The sequence below is a fragment of the Capra hircus genome, chromosome 1 (assembly GCF_001704415.2).
Source record: "Capra hircus breed San Clemente chromosome 1, ASM170441v1, whole genome shotgun sequence".
In the NCBI taxonomy this organism is placed as follows: Eukaryota; Metazoa; Chordata; class Mammalia; order Artiodactyla; family Bovidae; genus Capra; species Capra hircus.
Genome location: NC_030808.1, coordinates 121,549,436 through 121,575,039, shown reverse-complemented (window position 1 = coordinate 121,575,039; position 25,604 = coordinate 121,549,436). Strand labels below are relative to the sequence as shown.

Here is a 25,604-nt window from a genome sequence, read left to right as displayed (position 1 = left end):
GGGAGGAGGAAGGGGAAAGTGAAAACAAGACAGGGATAATGTTAGTCCTTTTAGCCTCATTTTGGGTTGACTCTGGCATCACAGCTAGCTTGGAAAGCCTCCCTTCTCTAACTGGCATAACTAATGCCACTAGAATCCAGCTGTGCAAATACCTCACTATATCTGGCATGCTGTCTGTACCAACTATAAACTGAATGTTAGTGCCTGGTTATACCTCATCATTGGATGTGACAACTGGTGAATTATTTAGGCTAGTGAAAGGTGGTCTAGCTATGACTACTCCTCCAGCTCCTCTGGCATCCTTAGGAGCTAGTGGTGCTGGATTCTTCTGTGGATAAAAGAAAATCTCCCCTAAGCTCTTTATTTCCTAAACACACTTTTCCTTTCCATGAGGTAAATGGTGGGTTGGATATCTCTCACTTGATTCAGTTTTCTCTACAAAATAGTGTATAAAAATTGCACTAACTTTCTGACAGGAAGAAAACTCAGTTTCCAGCACAGGCATATACATATTTTACCAAAGATTATCATACGCTTTAGCTCTTTAAAGATTTGAAAGGGAAAGTGAAGTAAATGTGTAAAGTTCAGAATATCATGTGAATTGACTGTTCACAGTTTATTTAAAAACAAAAATCAAACATTCAAAGAACTATATCAGCAATGTTTTATTTTAGTTATTTAATTATTGGCAAAAATAATCTAATATAGACCATTATAAACATTTATACTCAGACAGAATGAAAGAATATAGAACAGAAGCTAATTATTCCATATATAATTACTTCAAAATATTATAGTATCCCAGTTTTAGAGTGAGTGAATCTTTAAGTGTGTCCTTCTTTGGTACACAATCATTCTTTTAATCATGAAAAATCATTAAAATTTGGTAATTTATAGTCTTGTCAATATAAAAATATTAATAGTTGCAGATTATAGAAGTTAAATATAGTGTGATTTTCTGAACAAAAAATACAATTGACAATATGAATATTGAGTATTATTTAAGCATAATTATAAAAATAAACACTGAAAATTATGTTCATTTTGAACTTTTTTGAATATACCATTTTGGCAAAATAACAGTTGTTACATAGGAAATAGCTAGACTTAATAAAATAATGTATGTTTATATTAGTAGTACTTTAAAAAGACTTTAATTAATTTTGCTGTACAGATTGAAAACAAAGCAGAAACTCTAGTTTCAAGTAATTCATCATAGGAAGTTATGTTTAAATGTAAAAATTTCTATATCCTTTCTCCAAAATGCACAGTGAAAAAGAAAATGTATAAAAACATTTATAAGTAAGTGATATAGAAAACAAACTCTTTAATTTGAAAAGTAAAATCATATGCCTGAAGCTTCAGGTATCCTAATATAATTTACACATGCTGTAATAAATCATTTACATAAAGAAAAAATCCACCCAGTTTTTCTTTTACATAGTCCCAATCAATATACGGACTTCAGATTTTCTGAGACTTTCATAAATGTACTACCACACTCCTGCTCTCTATTTAGTAGTCATTTCAAAGAACATGAAGTCCTAGAGAAAAACAAAATACAGAAATGAGTTTTCAGCACCAAGCAGAGATCAGGTCTCAGATGCATAAATACTAAGGGATCTGATGAAACACAATAACATACAAGAAAAATCAACTGTAATACGTAGATCTAGGAAAAATTGATAGCTTCAACTTTCCAGTTTAATGGTAATTAAATCCTACAATTCTGTTAACTTATTGATACCTGCATGAACTTATGTAATTCTCAGGTGATTTCTGTAAGTTTCACTTTTTTTCATGCTTCTTAGAATGTTCCTCTTTCAATCTTTCTTCTTCAACTTTCTGAACTCCTTCTCTAGTAACATACCTTGTGTTGTGACGGTACATGGAGCTCCATGTACAATCTTTAGATTGTTTCAGGAGAATGGCAGCCATCTTAGACTTAGAATAACATCTTAGAATTTGGGGGCCCAATTTTATGACTTCTCTTCCAAGCCTGTCTCTCTATTCCTCAGTTTGTCTTACTCCATCAGTTTCTAACCAAATCTTCATCTTTATGACTTCTACATTGTATGGATTTTAGCTCTCTCACATCTGTCATTTTCCTTTATCCCTTTATAAAGAAATGACTGAATCTTTATAACCATTCACTTGTAGTGGCACTAATACAGTTGGCCATCAGGATTTATTGTTCTAACATTTGGATTTATAATTATTTTTATTTATACGTAGCTTAAAACTAACCAGTTAACTAAACAATTTTTAGTATCTTTCCAAGGTCTATAAGAAGTTGCCCAATCTACCCAATATTCACTTCTTAATAACCCCACTCCAGTATTCTGGGCTGGAGAATTCCATGGACTGTATAGTCCATGGGGTTACAAAGAGTTGGACATGACTGAGGGACTTTCACTTCATAACCCCACCAACACCCTCCAGTCCCATATCTCATCTAACCAGACATCCCAAACTATTCTCTCTGCCCTATACACATCATATCTTTGGTTATGGTGTGTAAACCGTTGGTTAAACAGTTCCCTAAGATTAAGATTACAGTTTTCTTCTCAGGTGAAATAAACATTTGTTGAAAGCACAATTTTTAAACAGAATTGTGGTTATCTTTAAAATGTTATATAGAAAACATTGCCTATCCCAAATTAGATAGAATAGCATAATAAAGTCCCAGTGACTACTCACCCAGCTTGGTTCACCAATTAATCTATCCCTTATGTTCCCCTGGCTTCATCTCCCTTATTTAAAAGCAAATCTGTGATAAACAACCATATCATTTCATACTGAAATACTTCAGTATACACCCTTAAAAAATATGGACTGTTTTGTTTTTGTATAACCATAATAACATCATTTTAAAAACCTTAATAATTCATTAATATCATCAAAGAGCCTGTGTTCACAAATGCATGAAGGTCTTGTAAATGTCTTTTTATATTGGTTTGTTTAAACCAGTATCCAAACAGAGTCTACAAACGATATTAAGCTGGTGTTTCTCTTTTTATTTTTATCTTCCTGATATTTATTTGTTGAAGTAACTGAATCTTTTCCTGTATGTTCTCTCACTTTTTAGTGTTTTTTTTTTTTTTTTTTTCTGATTGCCTCTGCATGTCAGTGTTTAAGATAATCTAGTGGCTCCAAACCTCGCTTGCATTGCAATCATACGACAGCTTGAACACTTGATGGCTTGGTTCCATCTCCAGATTTAGTTTACTGGATCTGGGTACAGCCTTGACATAGGGAGTGCAAAAGCTACCCAGGTGTTTCTACTGTGCAGCTAAGGTGAAAAACCACTGCTCTGTCCCCAGAGACCTTGACATTGGCCACATAAGGAATCATCTAGGGAGCTACACAAACTTTTAATGGTGTGCTTCTGATTTAGTTAAACTGGGGTATGGCTTACTACTAAAAACTTCCTAGCTAATTTAATGTGAAGACAAGTTCAGAATCAATGCTGTATTCCATATATTTCCTCTCAATTGATAGTTCCATCCAAGACTTGATCAAATGTACACTCTTACTGCAGTTTGTATTTCTGTATTAGATGGTTTAATAATGAATAAGGAAAAAAATGTCCTTGTTTCACTGAGACTTATTTCATTTAAACACACTAGAAGATTCAAACTCTTCTCCAAAGTACCAATTTTTTTTTTGTTGTTGTTATTGGTGGTGGTGGTGGCTTTTTTTTTTAACCACTAAAACCAGAACTTCTCCTTAACATATAACATCCTTCTGGTACAGTGTGAAACTACACAGACCCTCCAGAGAGAAGCTAGTCACCTGTGAACCAAGAGTAGCAGAAGAAAACGGAATTTCAGAGCTAAGATTAAATAGGACCACTTTCAATAAAACCTACAAATTTAAGGTCGTTTAAATATATAAAATTTAAAAAATTATTTCAGAATAAAACTAGAGAAACCATCTGTACCCTAGATTAGCAGGAGTAAACTTACAATGAGGAAACATGCGCCAAGCATCACAGCTTTCATTTTCACATCAAGGTCTAATGGGAACTGGATGCCAAAGTTATCAGCATCTGTAAATAACTCTTTTAAAAGGCCAGTCCAGTGCTTGGAAATCTTGCCAACCACATGCTTCTCATCAAGAGATTTAACCTAAATTGAAAAAAGAAAAAGGACAAAAACTTTTAGCAAACTAATAAAGCTACTTTCCAACTAGAAGTAAAATGAAACCAATATTAAAATTATATATATGCCATCATAACTGTGAACATTATATCACACAGTAGATGCAGGTAGATTCCTATGTTTACTTATAGATTCATTTTAAAAACTTTATTTGCTACAGAGAACTAATATGAAAGTAGTTTAGCTGAAATAGTTAACATTTTCTATTCTCCATTAAGATATACAGTAATAAATTAGTTGAGTCTATCCAAAATAAAATTCAAGCAGGAAAAGATACAACTGTGAAATGATTCTTTGAATGAAATTTCTAGAAGCCATCTGGTCGGGGGAGCGGGTAGTAAATGAAACTCTAATCTGACTTTAGCTTAAGATTAGTACAGAAAGTTGACATAGGTTGAGTGTTTAAAGGGGATGGAAGGACTCAGGAAAACATAAAATGCCAAGAGGCTGGAAAAGAGGACTGGCAGTTTTGAGTGAAGTAAACTAACCAATAAGTAATTTGATGGGATGCCCCAGGTCAAGGCTTGGGATAAGACTGGACAACAGAATGGGACTGAACAATAAAAGAGGAAGGATGTATGAAACAGAAGGACTCCAAAGTAAAGTTTTTCTAATTTTATGTTTCTATCTGAGTAAAGCTCAGGCCCATGATAAGAACACAACAGCTTGTAGCCAGTGGAATGAACCTCACAAAGTGGGCATTTGGGGGCTGAATGTAGCCCACACTCACCAGGGTATTTACAGGCAGGGCTGTATCAGAACAGGAAGAGATGTGTCCTTTTCAAATGTACACAGGGTACCACACATGCTGGTAACAACATTTGAAGCCCTATCTTAGGTTGAAACCAGCTACGTAAATGTGGGGAGATTAAAAACAGTTGACTCATTTATTTGAATGCAGATAGTTAAGTTCTTTAAAAACCTGAAATAAACTTCTACTATGAATGATGTTGGAGAAGGCAATGGCACCCCACTCCAGTACTCTTGCCTGGAAAATCCCATGGATGGAGGAGCCTGATAGGCTGCAGTCCATGCTAAGGGTTGGACACGACTGAGGGACTTCACTTTCACTTTTCACTTTCATGAATTGGAGAAGGAAATGGCAACCCACTCCAGTGTTCTTGCCTGGAGAATCCCAGGGATGGGGGAGTCTGATGGGCTGCCGTCTATGGGGTCACACAGAGTCAGACACGACTGAAGTGACTTAGCAGCATGAATGCTGTGATAGCCTGGATTACTGTTCATCAAATAGTCATTTCAGTGTTCTCCCTCTGAAATCCAGTATACTTCCCTGTACACTGAAATTAAGACTTGGCCATGTTCCTTGTTTAACCAATGGAGGGTTAGTGGATGTGACACCAGCAGAGATCTTGGCCTTCATCCTGTTCTCTAGTGATCAGCCACTAAAAATGCATGATCCAGGCAGCTGCTGTTGATGCAACTCCAGAGTGAACATACCTGGAGCAGACCTGAGGCCAACTTACAGCCTAAATCAGGGCCATCTGTCTAAGCCTAGGTATATATCCTCCAGACACAGCTAACCTTGAGATCCATAAGCATGAGAATAAATTCCTGTTTTCTTAAGCCAATGAGTTTTAGGGGCTCTTTGTTATGCTACAATGGCAAAACAGACTAATACAAATTCCCTGTTGCACACTTACATGTTTCATCTGCTAACAGATGTCATCTAAACACCTTACATTTTATTTTTAATTTGATTATTTTTAATTAAAAGAAAAATTTTAAATTAAATATACAAAAAATAATTTATCAGCCACCACAATCCTACTATTAGACTTACAAGATATTAAGATTTCCTTTTTTTTTTGATTCCTACAGAAAGAAATTTAAAAATTCACTAAAAATTTATGTAAGAATATGTAAATTTTTAATGGAAAGGAACAGAAAACTATATACGGATGTACAACTGGAAAGTCAATAGGATTAGATGATTTTTAACTAAGTACTAAAAAGAAAATCTTAAAAACAAAAACTTATATAATAAAATGATTTCAATTTCTAGAAATAATAAACTTGTATTATATTACTATTACATTGATTAACTTACAAATTTAATACAAATAACTGATAAACTATTCTAAAAAGAAATCTATAGGTTCATCATAAGGGGGCCAGCCCTGCTCAGTTTTAGAATTTGTCCCTTCTGTGGAAATCAAAGATGCCAGAGATTCTGAAGAGGGCCTAGAGAACTGATAGCCTGTGTTTCAGACTAAGGAAAGACGATATGCTTTGGAAACCAGACATTAATGACAAGGTTAATGTTCCACTCAAAAGGGATAATATACAGAAACCACCATGTTTAAGTGTTAGATGCTTTGTTTATATTTATTTGACTACAAATCTCTGCTTCTCTTTTTACACTTAGCATAATCAGCACTAACACTTAATCAAAGCAATAAACATCTCTCTGACCAAAGATAAATGTATGAGCACACTGAGTCCCTCTTGGAATCTCAGGACATAAATATTCATTTAATATATTTGTAACATCCTCCCAGCTTATTTTATTAACTAGGAAAGCAAAACCTATAAACATTATCAAGTCTTACCTCAAAATCAATATCTGTACAACAGCTACAGACGATACACGGACCAGAAATTCTTAGTACATCCTCTCGCCTCTCATTTTGAATTGTAAGCTTTGGCAGGCAAGGGTGCCAGGTCTGAGTAACGTAACCTACTGGGACACCAGGAGGAGCCTGGATTTCTATCTATAAAAGCAAAAGAATATATAAATTGTTTGTCAGACACTGTTTGATTAACTCATTCTATGTCCTTACCAGGTTGTTACTATTATCCCTATTTATAGAGTAAGTAAGGGGAGGAACAGAGAAGTAAATTAACTTGTATCAGATTCCTCAGCGGCAAAGTGGAAGAGATGAGACACCAACTCAGGGAGGCTGCATGCCCAGTATCTACTCTGAGGTACTGCTCTGTCAGTCTCGTATATTTTTAAATTTTCATACTTATGAAAAATGTCTAAATTATTAAAAGCTATTTTTTAAACTCCTTTAAAAATTAGATGTATGGACAGAGCCCAGATCACCGGAGCAATCTTCAAATAAGGTCAGTAGTGCTAGGATGGAAAGAAGATGGGGCCTGGAATCTTGAAGCTGAACCTCAGCTCCACAACCTTGAGAGCATCTCGGCATGTTCATCTGTAACTGAGGACTTCCTAGATCTGTTTATTAAGGCCAATTATATGCTAACATGCTCTATAAATAGTAAATCATATTCTATCAAACTCTGTTTTACCTCAGCTATTCTTGAGTATTATTATATCTAAACTAATTGACATGGAAAACAAAATAATTCAGTGTGAACAACTTCAGTTATCCTTTCAAAATCAGTGCAGTATTAGACACCAAATTTCCATGTGCTTGTAGTTCTGTCTGCCTTGCTCTCACAGCTACCCGTGAGGACGACTGGGGAACCCAAGCAGCACTAGTCTCAGGCCAGTGGAGATACAGGCAAAGGTCAGCTTCCTATAAACACTCTGTGCCCTGGTGTCCTGCCCGAGACCCACGTTCTCTGTCAGAGGGCTGTCAAGTGCTATGGAAGAGACACCTGATCTTTATGGGCCTGAAGGTACTCACAACTTGCAATATCCTGGAATAGGAATTACAGGAACTCAAATATACTACTCTTTCAAATGGAGAACTGAAAAACATAGGAATTGAAATTTCTCAGAGGGAGCCTCTTCTAGGGTAGCTCCCTGTGTGTGCATTCGTGCCCAGTCACGCCTGACTCTGTGTGTCCCTAGACTGCAGTCTACCAGGTTCCTCTGCCCATGGGATTTTTCAGGCAAGAAGACTGGAGTGGGTTGCCATTTCCTACTCCAGGGCATCTTCCCAACCTAGGGACTGAACCTGCATCTCTTGGGTCTCTTCCACTGGTAGGCAGATTCTTTACCACTAAGCCACCTGTGCTAAGTCGTTTCAGTTGTGTCAGACTCTTTGTGACTCTGTGGACTGTAGCCCACCAGGTTCCTCTCTCCATGGGATTCTCCAGGCAAGAATACTGGTGTGGGTTGCTATGCTCTCCCTTCAGGGTATCTTCCGAATTCAGGGACCGAACCCATGTCACTTACATCTACCTCCATTGGCAGGAGGGTTCTTTACGGCTAGTGTTACCTGGGAAGCCCTCCTTAGCTCCCTGTAGGTTGGCTAAAATTATGAGATGAACATATGTATTCTTTTTCTCACTCTTCTGTCCACTTGCTACTGGGATGGCATTTGAGGATATTCCCTATGGGGCCCTCATCTGGCTTTGGTCAAGCGCTCATGGTCATTTCAGGTAAGGGCCTTGAACCAGGCACCCTACATTCTCAGCTCTCCCTGAAGACCAAGAAGTCTGGTCTCTGAGATCTCTGATCTCACCCCAGAGGACACACTGCTCAGGAATGTCGGCCAAACTGATCACTCCTTTCCACCTGCCTGCCTTCCTACAATTTACTCTCAAGGATAAACTAATAGCTGGTGAACCACTTCACCTTTAAATCTCATTTTATTATATAAATTCACTGATAAGGTGAAAATTCCTACAGAACTACTTTGCAAAGTATTTGTAAAAATTACCGTGTTAATTGCTCACCCACCTCTTGCAGGCAGCAGGGAAAACAGCAGCTGGCACACCGTAGTGGTCTTTCCAGAGTTATGACTTCTCGACCCATATTATCAAGAATCTTCATGGTAAAAGGCCTAGCAGGCCCACAGCAATTTCGAGTACAACAATCAGTATCCTCTGCTGCAAAGTAAATCCTCTGTCCAAGGCTGTTCTTAATTTCATATCTGTTATTAGTTTCAAAACCTATTAGGACTAAAAATATAAAAAGAGGGACTCATTATGTCTACAGCATTAAAAGAATAATCAGTCTATCCTAAGATGCTATAGTGTCTAGCTGTACCATTTTTAGATGGTACTTCATTTAACACAGGAGGAAGAAAAGGAAAGGTGTTTAGAAATGATCTAAATATAGAAAAAAGTGAAGGGGATGGAGGAGAGGGTATTAGAGTACAGAGAAATTTGGAATTTCTATATGAGACACAAGGGCTTCTTGTGTCTCTGTGCCACACAGGTGGCACAGAGGTAAAGTGCCTACCAATGCAGGAGAGGCAAGAGATGGGGGTTCAATCCCTGGGTCAGGAAGATCACCTAGAGCAGGAAATGGCACCCTACTGCAGTATGCTTGCTGGGAAAATCCCATGGACAGAGGAATCCCACTCTTCCCATCCCTGGGGTTGCAAAGAGTGGCACACAACTGAGCAACTGAGCACACACGCACATACTTGCCCACAGCCCTCATTAACACGAGTCATAGGATATTAGAAGTCATCAAAATATTGAGCAATGAAAAAACAGAGGGACAAAAATCAGTCTCTAATATTGGTGTGGATGGATTTAGATAAAAATGTTCTTCACAAGTTTCATCACCATGACCTCCCTTAGGTGTCTTTGCTATGACTTAGGCAGACCCTGACTCTGCCTTTAAAAGAGCCACCCTTTACCTCAATATCCATCTGTCAAATATTTTATGTAAAAAAAGTTAAAGTAATCATGAAATGGGATCTATTACCTAAGTGCTTCTTAAGTAAACTAATCTCAAAATTCTTCAGCTTGTTTATCTGTAAAGTGAGATAAGTGAGCTTACACAATCTGTTTCTTTCTAGTTACTTAAAAAATGAAAACAAATAAAAGAATTCTATGGTTTTTGTCTTCATTATCTCTTAAGTTTTGAACTGGGACACGTCTCAGGTGCTAAAAAATAAACTGAGTAATCTTTTCTCTATACTATTTATAATGTTAAAATATAAACTTGCAATTTAAGACAAAAATAAGAAAATTAGATATCCTTTTTAAAAACTGAAGAATTTATAATTATTAAATTTGAAATTTACTTTGTATTTCATGACTAATATATATATATTTTTAAATATATGAAAAACTTATAAATCTGAAAACTATAAATGGAGTGCTATATAATGTACAGTGTCTGATTTTTTGGTTTTTATAATATCAAAAATAAACTCTAAAATGAATCATTAAAAAAACTGAAAATTCGAATTACCACACTCCTTTCCAGAGAAAATATAGTATAAACAAACTAATAAAAATGAGAACATGATGAGACTCCCTGGTGGTCCAGTGGTTAAGACTACGCTTCCAATTCAAGGGGTGTGGGTTTGATCCCTGGTTGGGTAACTTAGATCCCCCATGCTGAGAGGCATGACCAGACAGTAAAAATAAAATAAAATAAATAAAACTCCCCACAGAGAATTCCCTGGTGCTCTAGTTGTTAGGACTTCATGCTCTAACTGCCAAGTGCCTGGGTTCAATCCCTGGTCAGGGAACTGAGATCACACAAGCTGGGCAGCAGGACTGTGCCCCCCTCCCACCTCAAAAAAGAGAACATTAAATTTCTAACAGTGAACATCACAAGTAATTTAAGTAGAATAAGCAATTATATATTCTAACCAAATATTAACCATATTACTATAGTAGTACAATTCACTTTATTATTCCTATCAGTGGTAAAGAACTTTGCAGAGATATGAAGAAAGATTTAATAGATATATTCGAGCTTTCACTGAATTGTCTATAAGGAAAATACATTGGTTCATGAATTTACCCAGGTTCTCTTTCCCTGGCAGCAGTCCTAAAACATCTACTGGCTTTCTTAAGTTTACTTTGCACCTGAGGAGCCCTGGACCAAAGGAAACAACTGTAGGAGTCAGGCCCCACTGATAGGAACAGCAGTGATATTCTAGGAAGTCAGGCATTTTGGCTGACTGGTCAGCATCCTTCAGTGCAGTGGCCCTGTGCCCAAGGTGATAATTCATAGCCCATGGAACAAAGGTTTTATAGGGTTCATCTGAACTCCCAAGAAAAACCATGGACAATAATGAAGTTTTCCAAAACATCCCCATCCACCCAAATTCAGAGTTCATTTACTTTGGAAATGTAGTAAGGCAACTGAACTACTGCTTGTGACTCTTTGACAATCTCAAGCTCATCACAAACTGGGGAAAGAAAAGTTGAAGAGATAGAGGTTAGGGTGGGTTAGTGATAGAATCACTGAAGTGATTTCTAGAGAGAAGACTGAACAAAAATAAGTTTTGTTTGGTTTCCTCCCAAGTCATGGTCTGTATCATGAGGACAGATGTCCAGCTTAATGGTATTTTAGCACTTGACTATTAATTTCAAAAACTGAGCTGCTGATAATCCTTATCAGGATTTTCATTATCACAGAGACATTTTTAAAGCCAGGTTTAATTTCAACATCCCTGAAAGTGTTATATCTGTGTTTCATGATACGCTTTTATCTGCATAAATGTCCTCTCTTCCTAGAAATATGATAAATACAATGAATACATACCTTCCAGAAGTTCCATTTGCTGATGAATCAATAGCTGATCTATCTATTATAGTAAAAAAAAAAAAAAAGAGCTGTAACCATGTTATTAAGCCAAACAAATTAACATCAGTGTTTGTATGTTTTAAAAGAATGTATATAATCAGTTATCAACATTTATCAATAGTTAATAACTGTTTGTATCACTTCTAGGTATAAAATAAAAGTTAGTATATTTTTAACAACTACTGAAACGTGTTTATTTTTAATGTGGGCAAATTCAAGTCAAGCAAAATTGACTTACACTGGAATCCCTATAAAATTAGAAAAAAATGTTCCTTCCAGAAAGGGCCTAAGAAATATTAAGACCTTTTCATCCATTTAAAGAGCTTTTTACTACAAATAAAAACATTTTTCAAGTGTGCTTAATATCATTTATAGTAGGTGATGACTTCCCCAAATATATTGTAAGGGCTTAATTTTTCTTAAAAAATAATATACTTAGGGTATTTCTTAGAGAATTTAGGAACTACCAAATTCTTATATTATATGCTGCCCAAGTGCATTATGGGAAATTAAATTAGTGCAGAGTGAAAGAGAGACAGCTCATTTGCTGAAAACTAACTTACCAGATTTCTAATGCCAAACAAATACTAAACCTCACATTGCTGAGGTAAGCCATTATGCTGTACATTAAAACCCAGGAATGTTTTTTCCTTATTGGTAGCATTAATAAAATTCGGTCTTCCAAAGAACAAAAGCAACATAAAAATGTAATTTTCTAATTATTATAAAAGGTAGGTCATATTATACACAGATTATTAACTCTTTTCTTAGTACCACTTGTGGAAAACGAACACTAAATTGAGTCTGCTGTTTCTTTCCAACTCCTGGGAAATTATTCAGTGTTGGGATTAAAGGGCACAGTTTTCAGAGCCAAGGTCCCGGAAGTAAAAATCTGTTCCTACTTCCTGTGCATTTTGATGTTGACCAAATTATATAACTTCTCTGTACCTAAGTTTCTTCTTCTGTAAAATGGTGATAATTATAATACTTACATATCACAGAATTTTTTTAAAAGAATTAAATGAGTTACTACATGTATTATACTTAGGAATAAAGCATGGAAAATATTGCTTACTAAAGGTTTGCTATTGGTTGTAACTGCAGATTATATTCAAGATCATAGAACACACAATTTCCTAAGACATTTGCATTTTGCTGTAAAAGTAAACCTGACCTAGAAGAATTAGAGTAATTTGTTAGTAAAGTTGTTTACTGTTTCACACTTTGGTGAATTAGTTAATTGTTAATCTCATTAAGTAAACTGGGAGCACTGTTTTGTTTTTAATGAGTGTTTTAGGTATTGAATTACCTGAGTTAAATATTCCAGTCCTGGTGGGCAGTTTAATGGAGGTAGTGGTGCTGGCATCCATGGTACCTGTGTGGGCCCTCCTGGGTGACCAGTCACTGGCTGGTATTGGACAGGAAGACCGACTGGGCCAGGACTTGCATAGTCAGGTGGTGGCACTTGATAGCCAGCCTGGGGGTCAGAATAGCCAATATGTCCTGGAGGTCCTGAAATATGAACATGTGAAATAATTCGTAACTGCACAGAAAAATGCAAACCAAGTCTTTTAGGATCACCCCAGTTGTCTACAAACCACAATTTCTACTCAGAAGAAACAGGATTTCTAAGATATTTTTAAATCTTAAGATATTTAAGATTCTTAGGATTCTAAGATATTCTTATCTTTTAGTGATTTTTCAATGAGGTATCTGTGGTTTCATGTCCACTCCTATTTTGAGGGGTTTAGGCTCTGTGTACAGAGTTGCCACACAGACTTACCCTTATCAGTCAAAACTCAGATGAAAATATGCCTGAAAACTAAGGAAGTAAAATAAAGTCAACAACAATCTAGAGTCAGGTACATAAAACTTCTGAAATGGCTTCTTGAAAAAGAGGGATGGCATTGAGTAGAAAGCCCCAAATAGAGGCTCTGAGTCAGCATTTCTGTGGCCAAACCACCTTGTGAAAAAAATGATTATAGAATTCTAACAAGTGATATTTCCTATACGTATAGTTCTGACAGTAGTTTTGTCCCTTTGTTGTATACTCGACAACATCTGAAGACCTTTCTGGCTGTTACAATTGGAGGGTAGAATTAGCCTCAGGTGGGTAGAAGCCAGGGATGTTGCTAAATAGCCTAAAAGCACCAGAACAGCGCCCTGAAAAAAAAAGAATTATCCCTCCGAAAATATTATGGTGCCTTTGTTGAGAAACCCTCATAAAGAGGTAAAGGCATGTCATTCCTTCCACTACTGTCCAGATACTCCCTTGGGTTAACAGTTTGCCTGAAGTTTTAACCCATGGTGTATTCCATTCCTAAAACCCTCCACATAGGAAAAAAAAAAAAGTTTAATTATGATACTTCCATTCCAAATTTAAATTTCACAATTTAGCAACTTTCTGGAAAATATAACTTGAGAATCAAGGAAGGTAAAAACTTCTAGCAGGCAAAATTGTCTCAAGTATTTATTAAGCACAGTAGTGGAAGAAATTCAATAAGTATTTATCCTATTCCACATGAATTTGTGATTACAAATATGAAGCTTTGTAACTTTATAATTTAAATGAATAGTCCACAGAGGAACTGTTCCATAGGAATGGAATATAACTTCAAAGAAAATTCTATGTCCTACAATATTTTAATAGTTGTTGGTTGTTTTCAGTTGCTAAGTCATGTCCAACTTTTTTGCAACCCCATGGACTGTAGCCAACCAAACACCTTTGTCTGTGGGGTTTCCCAGGCAGGAACACTTAGTGGATTGCCATTTCCTTCTTTAGGGGATCTTCTCAACCCAGAGATTGAACCCATATCATCTGCATTGTCAGGTGGTATCTTTACAATTGAGCCAGCCACTAGGGAAGCCTCACCCATTAGGTACTGTCTGTAACATCAACATATCTATTTTTAAACAGCACTAACTATAGTGAAAAGATTAAACCATAGGAAGCCAGTGAGGGAGAGATGTGAATTAACTGGTTACATTATTAGCATTATTAAATCTTCACAGGATTCTTTGAGAGAATAGTTATTTTCCAAATCAATGGATTAAATAGGCATATGGAATTACCTGAAATAATATTTCATTTAGTTAAAGCCCAATTGATTTAATATATTACTAATATAATGGCAAATATTTGTCATTTATTAATTGTAAAGCATTGTGCTGGGTGTTTTACACATAGTCTCATTTAATCTTCAGACCACCTGAATTAAAAAATATTATGCCCATTTTATACATAAGAACTGAGGCTTGGAGGTATAGCAACTTGCTTAAAACCATTACACAATGATTAAATATAGAAGCCAAAACGTGAAGCCTGATCCAGTCTCTCTATACCTGTTTTTGCACTTGCATAATTGGGATAATTAATAGTATTTACCCTGTTAATATTGTCTGAAAATTAAATGAGTTAATCCATAGTCAGCATGATAAGCTCTCAATTTTAATCCATCACTGTTGTTAGCATCATTATCATAAAAGACCTGTACTACATGAGCCTTAGACTTGCGAAATAAAGTTGAGCTATTTTTCTCACAAGCCCGCCAGTCTGGTTATAACCTAGTTATGTACTATCTACTGTTATTTAGCCAAGGGTGGATTAAAATATCCCCCAAGTGCTAATAATTCTCTAAACACCAACCATATAAAATTTTCAAGTAACAGTTCTCAGCCCTGGCTGCACATAAGAATCACCTGGGAAATTAAAAAATTACTAATCCCAGGGCGCCACATCCAGAGCTTCTGCTTCAGTCTTCCTGGGATGGTGCCCTGGTACTACTGTTGTAGTTAACAAGTAATACTTAAGCCTATGCACCTCTGAGAACTATCATCTTAGAAACTTGACAGTCTTTCTACTTCTCATTTTTTTAAACACAAACATCTGGAGGAGATCCAGGCTCCACTGAGAGGTTCCTGGCTAGACAGCTAAACAAGTCACTCAGCTCCAAGGAGATATGTTTGCTCAGAGTAGAATACAAAATGCATAAACTCTTGTGGCCAAACTGGATCCCTTTTGATCCTAAGTCCTGGTCTCTCAACATGTAGCCTGCCTACTTGCAAATGAACTCTGCCATCTGGTAAAGTTCTGGAAATGCTGATGACTGCGTTTGTCTAAATGAAAATCTCTGAAGTCTTCTAGGCAGTGGTTCAAAAGAAATAATATATTCCTTGGTGTATGTAGTGATATGACTCAGTTACTTTTCTTAGAAAGGCAAGGCACAGTTGAGTATGTATATAAAAGTAAAGCTTTCACATTTTTGTGTTTCAAAATGAAAGTGAGAATTATCCCGGGTAGCTATGTTTCCGTTGAGTGAAGCTTCTTCCATGTTTTAGCAGTCATCTCTTTTGCATGACAATCACTGAACACAATTAACTCCAGATAATAAATAACTCAAAAATACCCAGAGACAAATCTCCTAAACAAATGGAGAATGAATAAAATCTGTTACTTAATATGTATATTTTGGTTTTTAATTTATGTGCAACATTATATTTCATTTGCTGTCAAGTCACTACTGTTTTATTAACACTATATCCTGTATAGAAAAAATGTTTTAATGATCTTTATGATAACATATAATCAAAGAAAAAATCAAGAACTACACTGTCAATTTCATTTTTGCCCCTTTAATAAAAGACACTACTAAAATACACACAGAGATAGGCACACACATCCAGACATACACACACACATCCTTTGGGCAATGTCCATAACTGATAATTTTTTTTTTTTTATTCTTTAAGCTAATGTTTACTTGGGAATGCTGCTGATGGATATTCAAGGGTATACTCACCTGTTAAATTTGTTCCTAGGTGTGGAGCATTTATTTGCATATCTGTAATTCAACAAAAGGTAAACATATATCTTCTTAAAAATAAATATACATATCAGAAAAATGCATAGTTCTTAGGTAATTTCATTTACATGCGCTCGTGCTGTATTGAAACAGTGTGGATTCTTCACTTAACAAAAGTGGTGGCTGTTATCAAAGGTAATTTGCAGTAGAATCCTGGTTCAAATTCTCTTTGAATAAAATATGCAGCTAAGTTACTGGTACTGAATTTCTATTCCTCAAAAAAGTTTGATGAGTGTTCTCTTCCATATTTTATTTTGTTATGAGGAAAATATAGATTGTTTTAAAACCACATATCGACTGGAGAAACAGATAAATGAAACTAGTTGGATGTGGGTTTGGTAATGGAAGGATTATAGGTGATTTTAAAGCTATCTATAATTGTTGCTTTAAGAATTATGTTTTAAATATTTAAAATTATACATGTACTTCAGTATTTAAATATCCTTTTAATACTTACTCTGGAACTACCCCATTAAGTTTATACCATAGGAAATTCCTAGTATTTGACTGATTTTGACTGAAAAAAATCATAACTGAGTTAATTACAACAAACATGTTACATTTTGCTATATGCTAATCAGTGTGCTTTCAATAATCTCAATGTATGCACAAATTTGTCAGTTTCCCATTTCTTCATATCTGCATTTGTCTAGTCACTCTTTAGCAACCACCTTGGCCAGAAAATAAGTATTTATTAGCATGTCCTGTGTCACACCTCAGGTTCAATGGCTACACTGGCTCTGCCTTTATGGAATTTATGGTCTAGTAGATACTCGGTTAAAGTGTCTGCCTGCAATTTGGGAGACTCGGGTTCGATCCCTGGGTCGGGAAGATCCCCTGGAGAAGGAAATGGCAACCCACGCCAGTATTCTTGCCTGAAGAATCCCATGGAGAGAGGAGCCTGGTAGGCTACAGTCCAAGGGGTCGCAAAGAGTTGGGCACAACTGAGCGACTTCACTTTCACTTTCAGACACTCCATTTATGCAATGTTCTCCTTTCTTTCCTATGGCTTATTAACTGTAAATTCAAAATAGTTTATTTTTGAATAATGGGGACATTGGAAGGAATGATGCTAAAGCTGAAACTCCAGTACTTTGGCTACCTCATGTGAAGAGTTGACTCATTGGAAAAGACTCTGATGCTGGGAGGGATTGGGGGCAGGAGGAGAAGGGGACGACAGAGGATGAGATGGCTGGATGGTATCACTGACTCGATGGACGTGAGTCTGAGTGAACTCCAGGAGTTGGTGATGGACAGGGAGGCCTGGCCTGCTGCGATTCATGGGGCTGCAAAGAGTCGGACACGACTGAGTGACTGAACTGAACTGAAGAATGAATGTAGAAGAAAAAGTTGACCAGCCTTTCAATCTGAAACATTTCCTGTATGTTTCTCTATTATGTACCTTGGAAGACCACTCAAGTCATATGATTTCACAGGAAGACTTGGTCATGCCCCACTCCTACCCTCTTTTTTTCCCATTATTGGCTTCATAATAACTTCAGCTGAATGGAGTCAATGGATACTGTGCAAATTCAGGTAACAGAAAATCCTCTACTTGAGTTAGGGCTTTTCCTCATACGGACCACAGCATACCCCAAATTATCACACATCACTGCAATATCACAAGTCATTCTGTCCTAACCATCTCTTCTTTTTCTGTCTTGGCTTCAGGTGAGTGGGCCAGCTCCAGTTCTCTAGCTCCTCAGGCTCTGCCCATAGCCCCCTCACAGAGTAAGACTCAACAGATCTCAAGGAAACACACTACAAGTTCGACTTAGAGACCCATCCTTAAATGGTATGTCACATTTTGGCACTTCTTACCAGGTATCGCTGTTTGAACAATAGTAAATACACACACAAATCAAGGAGCTCACAGAGTCAAGAAATTAGGAGGCTATAATCTCTGGGGTTTCAGTATCAGAGCAACAATCCCAGTTTCAGGAATTCCAGGGGTAAGTTATAAAAAGAAAAACAATAAGTGAATGGGCAAGTGCTCAAGTAGATCAAAGAGCAAATGAATTATGGATGTATTTGTGCAATGCAACTTCAGTTCAGTTCAGTCGCTCAGTCGTGTCCGACTCTTTGTGACCCCATGAATCGCAGCACGCCAAGCCTCCCTGTCCATCACCATCTCCCAGAGTTCACTCAGACTCACATCCATTGAGTCAGTGATGCCATCCAACCATCTCATCCTCTGTCGTCCCCTTCTCCTCCTGCCCCCAATCCCTCCCAGCATCAGAGTCTTTTCCAATGAGTCAACTCTTCATATGAGGTGGCCAAAGTACTGGAGTTTCAACTTCAGCATCATTCCTTCCAAAGAAATCCCAGGGCTGATCTCCTTCAGAATGGACTGGTTGGATCTCCTTGCAGTCCAAGGGACTCTCAAGAGTCTTCTCCAACAACACAGTTCAAAAGCATCAATTCTTCGGCGCTCAGCCTTCTTCACAGTCCAACTCTCACATCCATACATGACCACGGGAAAAACCATAGCCTTGACTAGACGGACCTTAGTCGGCAAAGTAATGTCTCTGCTTTTGAATATGGTATCTAGGTTGGTCATAACTTTTTTTCCAAGGAGTAAGCGTCTTTTAATTTATGGCTGTAGTCACCATCTGCAGTGATTTTGGAGCCCAAAAAAATAAAGTCTGACACTGTTTCTACTGTTTCCCCATCTATTTCCCATGAAGTGATGGGACCGGATGCCATGATCTTTGTTTTCTAAATGTTGAGCTTTAAGCCAACCTTTTCACTCTCCTCTTTCACTTTCATCAAGAGGCTTTTTAGTTCCTCTTCACTTTCTGCCATAAGGGTGGTGTCATCTGCATATCTCAGGTTATTGATATTTCTCCTGGCAGACTTAGAATAACTTAAAAAATCATAGGACTTTCATATTGTCAACAAGTTATTTTATTGTTATTTCTCTATATCAGTGTATATATATATATATATATACACACACACATATACATTCTACTTATGTACACATATACACACAAATTCATACATTTGTATATATGAAGCTGAAGAGTTAAAAGGTAATTATGACCATGACCCAATCAATTATTTAAGTGATTTGAAGCATCTTAAAGCTTATAGCAAAGAAAATACCTTAATATTATAGGAATTTACATTTTGAAAGTTTTTAGTATTGTTAATTAAATTAATATAGCGTATATTAAGAAAAATCATGAAACTTTGTGAAAGAAAGTCAAGGTTTCTGGCCCTAAAGAGGATCTGATATATATGTAGCAAGGCCGGCATTGTGGTAGAGATAAACATCTCTTTGGTTATCTAAGTAAAGATAGAGAATAGAGAGCCTTCCGAAGACAGGATTTTTTTTCCCACTTGATTTTTTTTTCTCTTCAGAAACTTCGACTTTTTAAAAGACAAAGTCTTTTATTACATGTTTGGCCAATACTCATCTTACTTAGAATTTTCTTGAGGAAAAAAAAGCCAGAAAATAAAGACATATTTATTTAAACCTATTCAAATGTGTATTTTATGAGATATATATTGGGGATGTATCAGAGCATTTTACTACAATGCCCTGGCATATTAAGTCCATTGTTTATTGAATAATATGACTTGAATAGTCTTTTTTTTTTTAGTATATAAAATGTACAAAGAAAAGGGAAGCCTGATTCAGATGAAGTGTAATATTAAATTATATATTTTCCAGTAAGCCTAAGATTCCACTTTTTTTAAGCCTAAGATTTCATAGGTTTATCTAAGGCTTTTTTACTTTTAAAGGGAAAGTTAGTGGTAGTGGATATTTGTGTATATCTTCTCTATAGTCAAAACACTGCCCCAGACTGAGGGTTCTGGAACATAAACAACACAAACCAAATTCTATTCTTTCAGAAACTGAATAAAACATTTTGACAAATAATACATTAACACGAGATTTAATATTATAGGAGGAAAATAAACACTTAGATTACTTACTTTGTTTGTCCATGATTTAAACAGTGCTGAAAAAGAAGACCTGATATAAATACATAGGTCAAATATATGTAAAAGGATACCCGGAAACTATATACACACAAGATACTCCTCTAGTCATCTAACCATTGAGAATCTGGTCATTTGAACCCTTTGGTCTTGACCCTGTTTCCCACTGCTGTGTTTCTGAGTAGGATTTTAGAAATTGTGGGTCAGTCCAGGATAGTGAATGATTTCTAAAAATCTTGGGAGGAGAGGGTCCAAAGAGGAAGGAAGACAGAAAAGAAACACTGTGAGCCCAAGGCCCTCCAGTTAAAAACTTGAGCCTTGCAATCTACGCAACCTACAGGGAGCATGCAATCCAGGACTGAGCTACAGTACTGGGCTCCAGCTGTGGTTCACCATGAAAGGAGAAAGGTTAGCTATCAGGTCACACTATTGCAGATATCTCTGGAATCCCAGAGCCTGAGGATATTTTCTGCCCAGCTTGAACAGCAAATTTGAGAAGGCCTGGCCCCCTGTTTGTATATCAATAAATGATTTTTAGCCTAAAAATATACACCCAGAGGTTGTAGAAGCTGTTTTTGTCTTCTAGTGACTTGATCCCATCCTAGTCTTTCCCACTATTACCTAAGTCACTACTTTTTCCATTTCTCCACCTTAAATCCCAACCCCGGTGTGCATGTTAATTATAATTAACACATTAGGCAAAAACTTGCTACTTGACTGTTTTATCTGGGACCTGCAAACTAATATGAATCAGCTCAGCCCTTTCCAGGCCATCTCCAGTCTTTGCTGCCCCTTTAATAACTCCAACTACTGTGTTACCCTAAATGATAAGTAAAAGCCAACTGATCCTTCCATATCCTTAATTAAAATCTGGTGTTCCCGAGAAGAAACCACATCCTTCCTCTCTTCCAAATTATTGATTTGTCATTGCCTGTCATAAGCATAAATTTTAATAATACAGCAAAGCTCTTAAATATATTCCAATTATAGTCACCTCTTATTATATATACTCAAGAAGTTCAGTAATGGGTTTTCTTAGCCTTGGAAAAATTAAAAAAATATGTTTCTTGTTGCAGTGTTGACTTTTTGGATTTTTTCTAGAACAATAATAACCCCTGTTAGCATTAACTGGTCAGAAACCAAGTGCTATGAACCTCCTCAGGCCAAAAGAACAAAAAATTAACATCTTATGTTTTTCTGCAGTTATTCTAGAACAGTGAACAATAAACTATAAAACACAAGTAACAAACGTATGCCAAAAGTTTTCTAAGGCCATATTAGTGTTTTATGTTCTATCACATGAACTAAAAAAGAAGACTAAATTCTTATATACAATAAGCCATGATTACTTTTGTCAACACTCATTTCTGTGATCAAAGAGTGTATATTAAAATTTATACTCATTATCTTCAAATGTACTAAGAGTTCCTTAACATATATAAAAATTTAAAACCTAATAAATTCTGGAGTAGAAATCGGTAGTATCCCTTAATTAACACACTAGTCTAAACAGCTCAAGTTTTTTACTTTACCACTGTTTCTCATAGGATCACTTTATAAGTATGATTAGTTTTTTAAAAATGTTATATGGCTCTTTAATCAACTAAGCAATTTTAAGGAAGTACTGTTTCAGTCATTCTTCCTTTTCCTAAAAGGCCAGAAGGAAACTCAGTTCAAGGAAAAATCTCAAATAATACCTGGAGATATTAATTTTAGAATTAAATAATTTATTTTTATGAGAAAATCACTGAATTAGTAAAAAAAAAAAATTCATTGTTTCTGGAGGGCAAGTCTATCCATCTGAAAGGAACTTTGAGTCTTAACATAGCTTTGTGAGGATGAGTATCCATTGGTAAAACGACAGAACAAAACCTGTGTCCTCAATTTTCTGTAGGTTTTAGAATTTTCACAATTTCATAATATCTCAAGCAGGAAAAACGGTATGTTATAAGCTCTGGTACAAAATGTGAAGTAACAGTGGAACCTGTATGTGTGCCAGGTAGAACAACGTATTTGTGGACTCAAGACATCCCCCATGTTCATCCCTGTCTGGTCTCCCTTGCTGTTTTAAGGGTCTTTTGGTTTTCTTAAACTTAATGGGTCTATTACAAGATATAACATCACTCAGTTTTGGAAATGACTGGGTGGTGTGTCCTGGATGAATTAATTAGTTAATTAATTCAATATAACTTTTAAATAATGTCTTCCACTGCTCCTAGTAAGAAACAAATAACAGAAAGACTTCCAAGAAAATCATATTTATCTTTTAGTAGTAGAAAAAGATCTCTAATGAAATCATAGTATATACTGTACCACTGGAATCATAACTGCTTCAGGACAAATACAGAACTTCAAATTATAATTGGATTACTACACACTCCTAACCTGTTAAATGAGAGCATCTGAGGAAATTAAAGCATCATATACTATACATATATAAGCATATCTCTGTCAGATTTATTCTATCAGACCTATTCTACTGGTGCTCTGGGATATTAATCATAAACCTCTCCTACCAGGGAAGGCAATGGCACCCCACTCCAGTACTCTTGCCTCAAAAATCCCATGGATGGAGGAACCTGGTAGGCTGCAGTCCATGGGGTCACGAAGGGTTGGACATGACTGAGCGACTTCACTTTCACTTTCACCAGGGAGAAGGAGAAACAGTGCAGGTCATATGCATTTATGTTCCCACAATTCATATTCCAGGAAACCCTTTGACCCATCTCTTGGGGTTCTGAAGTTTCTATCTTATTGTATCAAGAAATATTAAAGTACAACCTGCAATTCAAAGAGCAAATATCCCTAATTTTTGAAAGATTCTGAAACTACTATGCCTATAAACTAGACATTAACTAGATTTGGATTACTTATCCAAATCCACTTCTTAATTGCCTAAAATCAAGCCAGTTAACATTTTTCTCCAAGTCCCAGGATAGGAATATGTGTTATTATATATGTGTATACATACATCTGTAAATATTCACTCAGTATAAAGTTTGTGCCTATTTTCCAGGAATATTGCTTGAAGGCACTATAACAATCATTAGGACAAAATGATGGACAATTAACAATATATTATTACAAATACTAGTGTTATGAATAAAAATAATGGCTCTATAAAAAGAGTTATGGGGGCACTAATTTAGATGGTGGTGGTGGGTTGTCAAAAAGTGAGATCTGAGTGCCAAAGGCAGTTTAAAATCAACCAGGCTAGGAAGGTGTGTATGTGTTTGTGTGTGTGTGTTGGGGTGGGGCGGGGGTGAGGCACTGAGGCAGGGGGAACTGTAGGGGTAGAAATCCTATGGCTGGAGTGAGAGAGCTTGGCTCATTCAAGGTTATGAAGACTTGTGGGTGGCAGAGCAAAGAAAGAGATCATTAGACAAGAAAATGGAGAGGTGGACAGGGAGCAGTTCTTACAGGTTTTCTGTCTCTCTAAACTCTCAAAAGCCAGCACATGGATTGTCAGGACAAGACACTTAATTGGTGTTTGTTGATTGATTCAACAGTGTGTTCAGTATTATTTCACTCCCTTCAGTCAGAAAGAACAGTTACCAATCAGATGTGAAGGTTGGCTAACCTGTGATTCAGCCATCTTATCTGATATTTCTATCCAAATGCAGAAACCTACTCATTTCCCTTTCCATTTCTTTGTGCTGGTTCAGCATTCAAAGCCCCCATTTATTTTCCCCATTTCTTTGTGCTTGTTCAGCGTTCAAAGTCCTACAATCCTAATACTTGCCAGGGTGCTATTAAGAGAAAGTTCTATTGTCAAGAAAGTTCCAGGAAGAAGAAGGGTATCCTGAGTCGCCTGATACTTCCCACTAAGCAAGTGGCACCTACATTAACCATGCATCTCAGGCTGCTAAACTAACAGAAATACTGCCTGCCTGCTCCTGGAACTGAGAAGTGGCTGTGCCAGGACTTGCTGGAAGAGCTGTCTAAATAAACCACATGGGAACCAGACAGTGAGCCTGGAGAAGCAGGGGCTTGGTCAGATATTAAAAGTAATAAATCTAACGTTACTGAGCATATTCTGCAGTGCTGAAGTTATACATCATACTCTAACTCTTGTAACTTTTGATCGTTACCCAATTTCAGATATGAGCCAAGAAAGGAATGTGTAGGAGGAGAGTGCCCAGGATTCCACAGATATCAGGTAGTAGAGACACGTTCAAGTCAGGCAGGTGGATTCCTACTTTACCTTCTACGTGATAAACCACCTGTCTTGGCAATTCTTCCTGTGTTTCAGGGTGCCTAGCATAGTTTTGGCTCCATCCACAATCCTAATTCATACTTCTGTTCAAAGGCAGCTAGCAGGCTCTATTAATCGTCCCTTTGATTTCCCTCAAATGCTGGCAGATAACCCTTGAGTCCAGGTTCTGGTCACGACCCAGCGCCGCTCCGCGTCGTTAAGAGATGGACTAAACTAATTCGAACCTACAAGGCGGTTTCAGGCAGGAAATACCTTGACCTCGGAAAGATTCTGAGACTGGCCAGGATGGGACTGGGACGCCCGGGCCCCGGGCTCAGTCCCTGCTGAGCTTCGGCGGTCGCTTTTCTAGGCCCCCAGCCCCCACCCTCTACCCCCAATCTCAGCGCAATCGCAACCCGCCTGCCCTCGCGCCCCTCGCTCCCAAGTGCCCCAGCGCCCCTCCGCCCACCCTGGAAACACGCGCTGCCCCGCGCCGGGTGCTCGTCCACCTGTCGGCACAGCTGCTCCGGCGCTACCTGCGGTGAGAGGAGCTGCGGGAACCCGGGCGCGGGGCCTGTGCTCTGCTTCCAACGCTTGGCGATCGAGTGTGCTCCTTACACACAACCTTGGCTGGAGTTACCGAGGCTTCTGAGCGATGTCGATGACGAAACCCGTGGTTTCTAGTTTCGTTTCTTAAATCCTGGGTAACAAAGGGGTTCCCGCCCTCTTCCTCACTTGAGCAGGGCTTCCGCGTCTCTGCGCGAGACCTGGGGCTGGACCGACGCCCCGGTGCGGCGAGGAGAGTCTGTAGGCTACTTTCCTTGCCCCTAGAGCGGCTCCAAATACTTGGGTTTTGAGGTTCAGGTCCGCGAGTAACTGGGAGGTCGAAATCAGCTGGAAACTTACAAAGTTATTAACAGGGAGTGGCCGCCTCCGGGCGGACTCTGGGTGCGGAGTTTCCTTTACCGTTGCCTTGACCGACCTCCTTCCCTTAG

General features: G+C 37.4%; 1 protein-coding gene across 3 annotated transcripts; it reads right to left on the bottom strand.

Moving 5' to 3' along the window:
* On the bottom strand, window positions 650-25,604 carry LOC102175526 (phospholipid scramblase 2). Of its 3 annotated transcripts, XM_005675471.3 has the most exons (9): window positions 25,119-25,600; window positions 20,409-20,434; window positions 16,401-16,442; window positions 12,911-13,113; window positions 11,560-11,602; window positions 8,782-9,002; window positions 6,734-6,895; window positions 3,969-4,130; window positions 650-1,544 (listed from the first exon to the last, which is right to left on the bottom strand). In XM_005675471.3, the coding sequence occupies exons 2-9, from the start codon at window positions 20,419-20,421 to the stop codon at window positions 1,512-1,514; spliced, it is 879 nt and encodes a 292-aa protein (XP_005675528.2). In that variant the 5' UTR covers window positions 20,422-20,434; window positions 25,119-25,600; the 3' UTR covers window positions 650-1,511. The 3 variants fall into 3 exon arrangements, with proteins under 3 accessions (XP_005675528.2, XP_013821336.1, XP_017904656.1); XM_013965882.2 differs by lacking the exon at window positions 6,734-6,895 and having other exon boundaries at window positions 25,119-25,604; XM_018049167.1 differs by lacking the exons at window positions 16,401-16,442; window positions 20,409-20,434 and having other exon boundaries at window positions 25,119-25,599.

Bases quoted from the DNA above. Each gene is read 5' to 3' on its own strand.
- LOC102175526 (XM_005675471.3), bottom strand. The intron at 13,114-16,400 runs GTGAGTATACCC...TTCATATTTCAG, and splicing joins CCTAGGAACAAATTTAACAG to GACCTCCAGGACATATTGGC. The intron at 1,545-3,968 runs GTAAGTTTACTC...GTTTTTCTCTAG, and splicing joins TTGGCGCATGTTTCCTCATT to GACTTCATGTTCTTTGAAAT.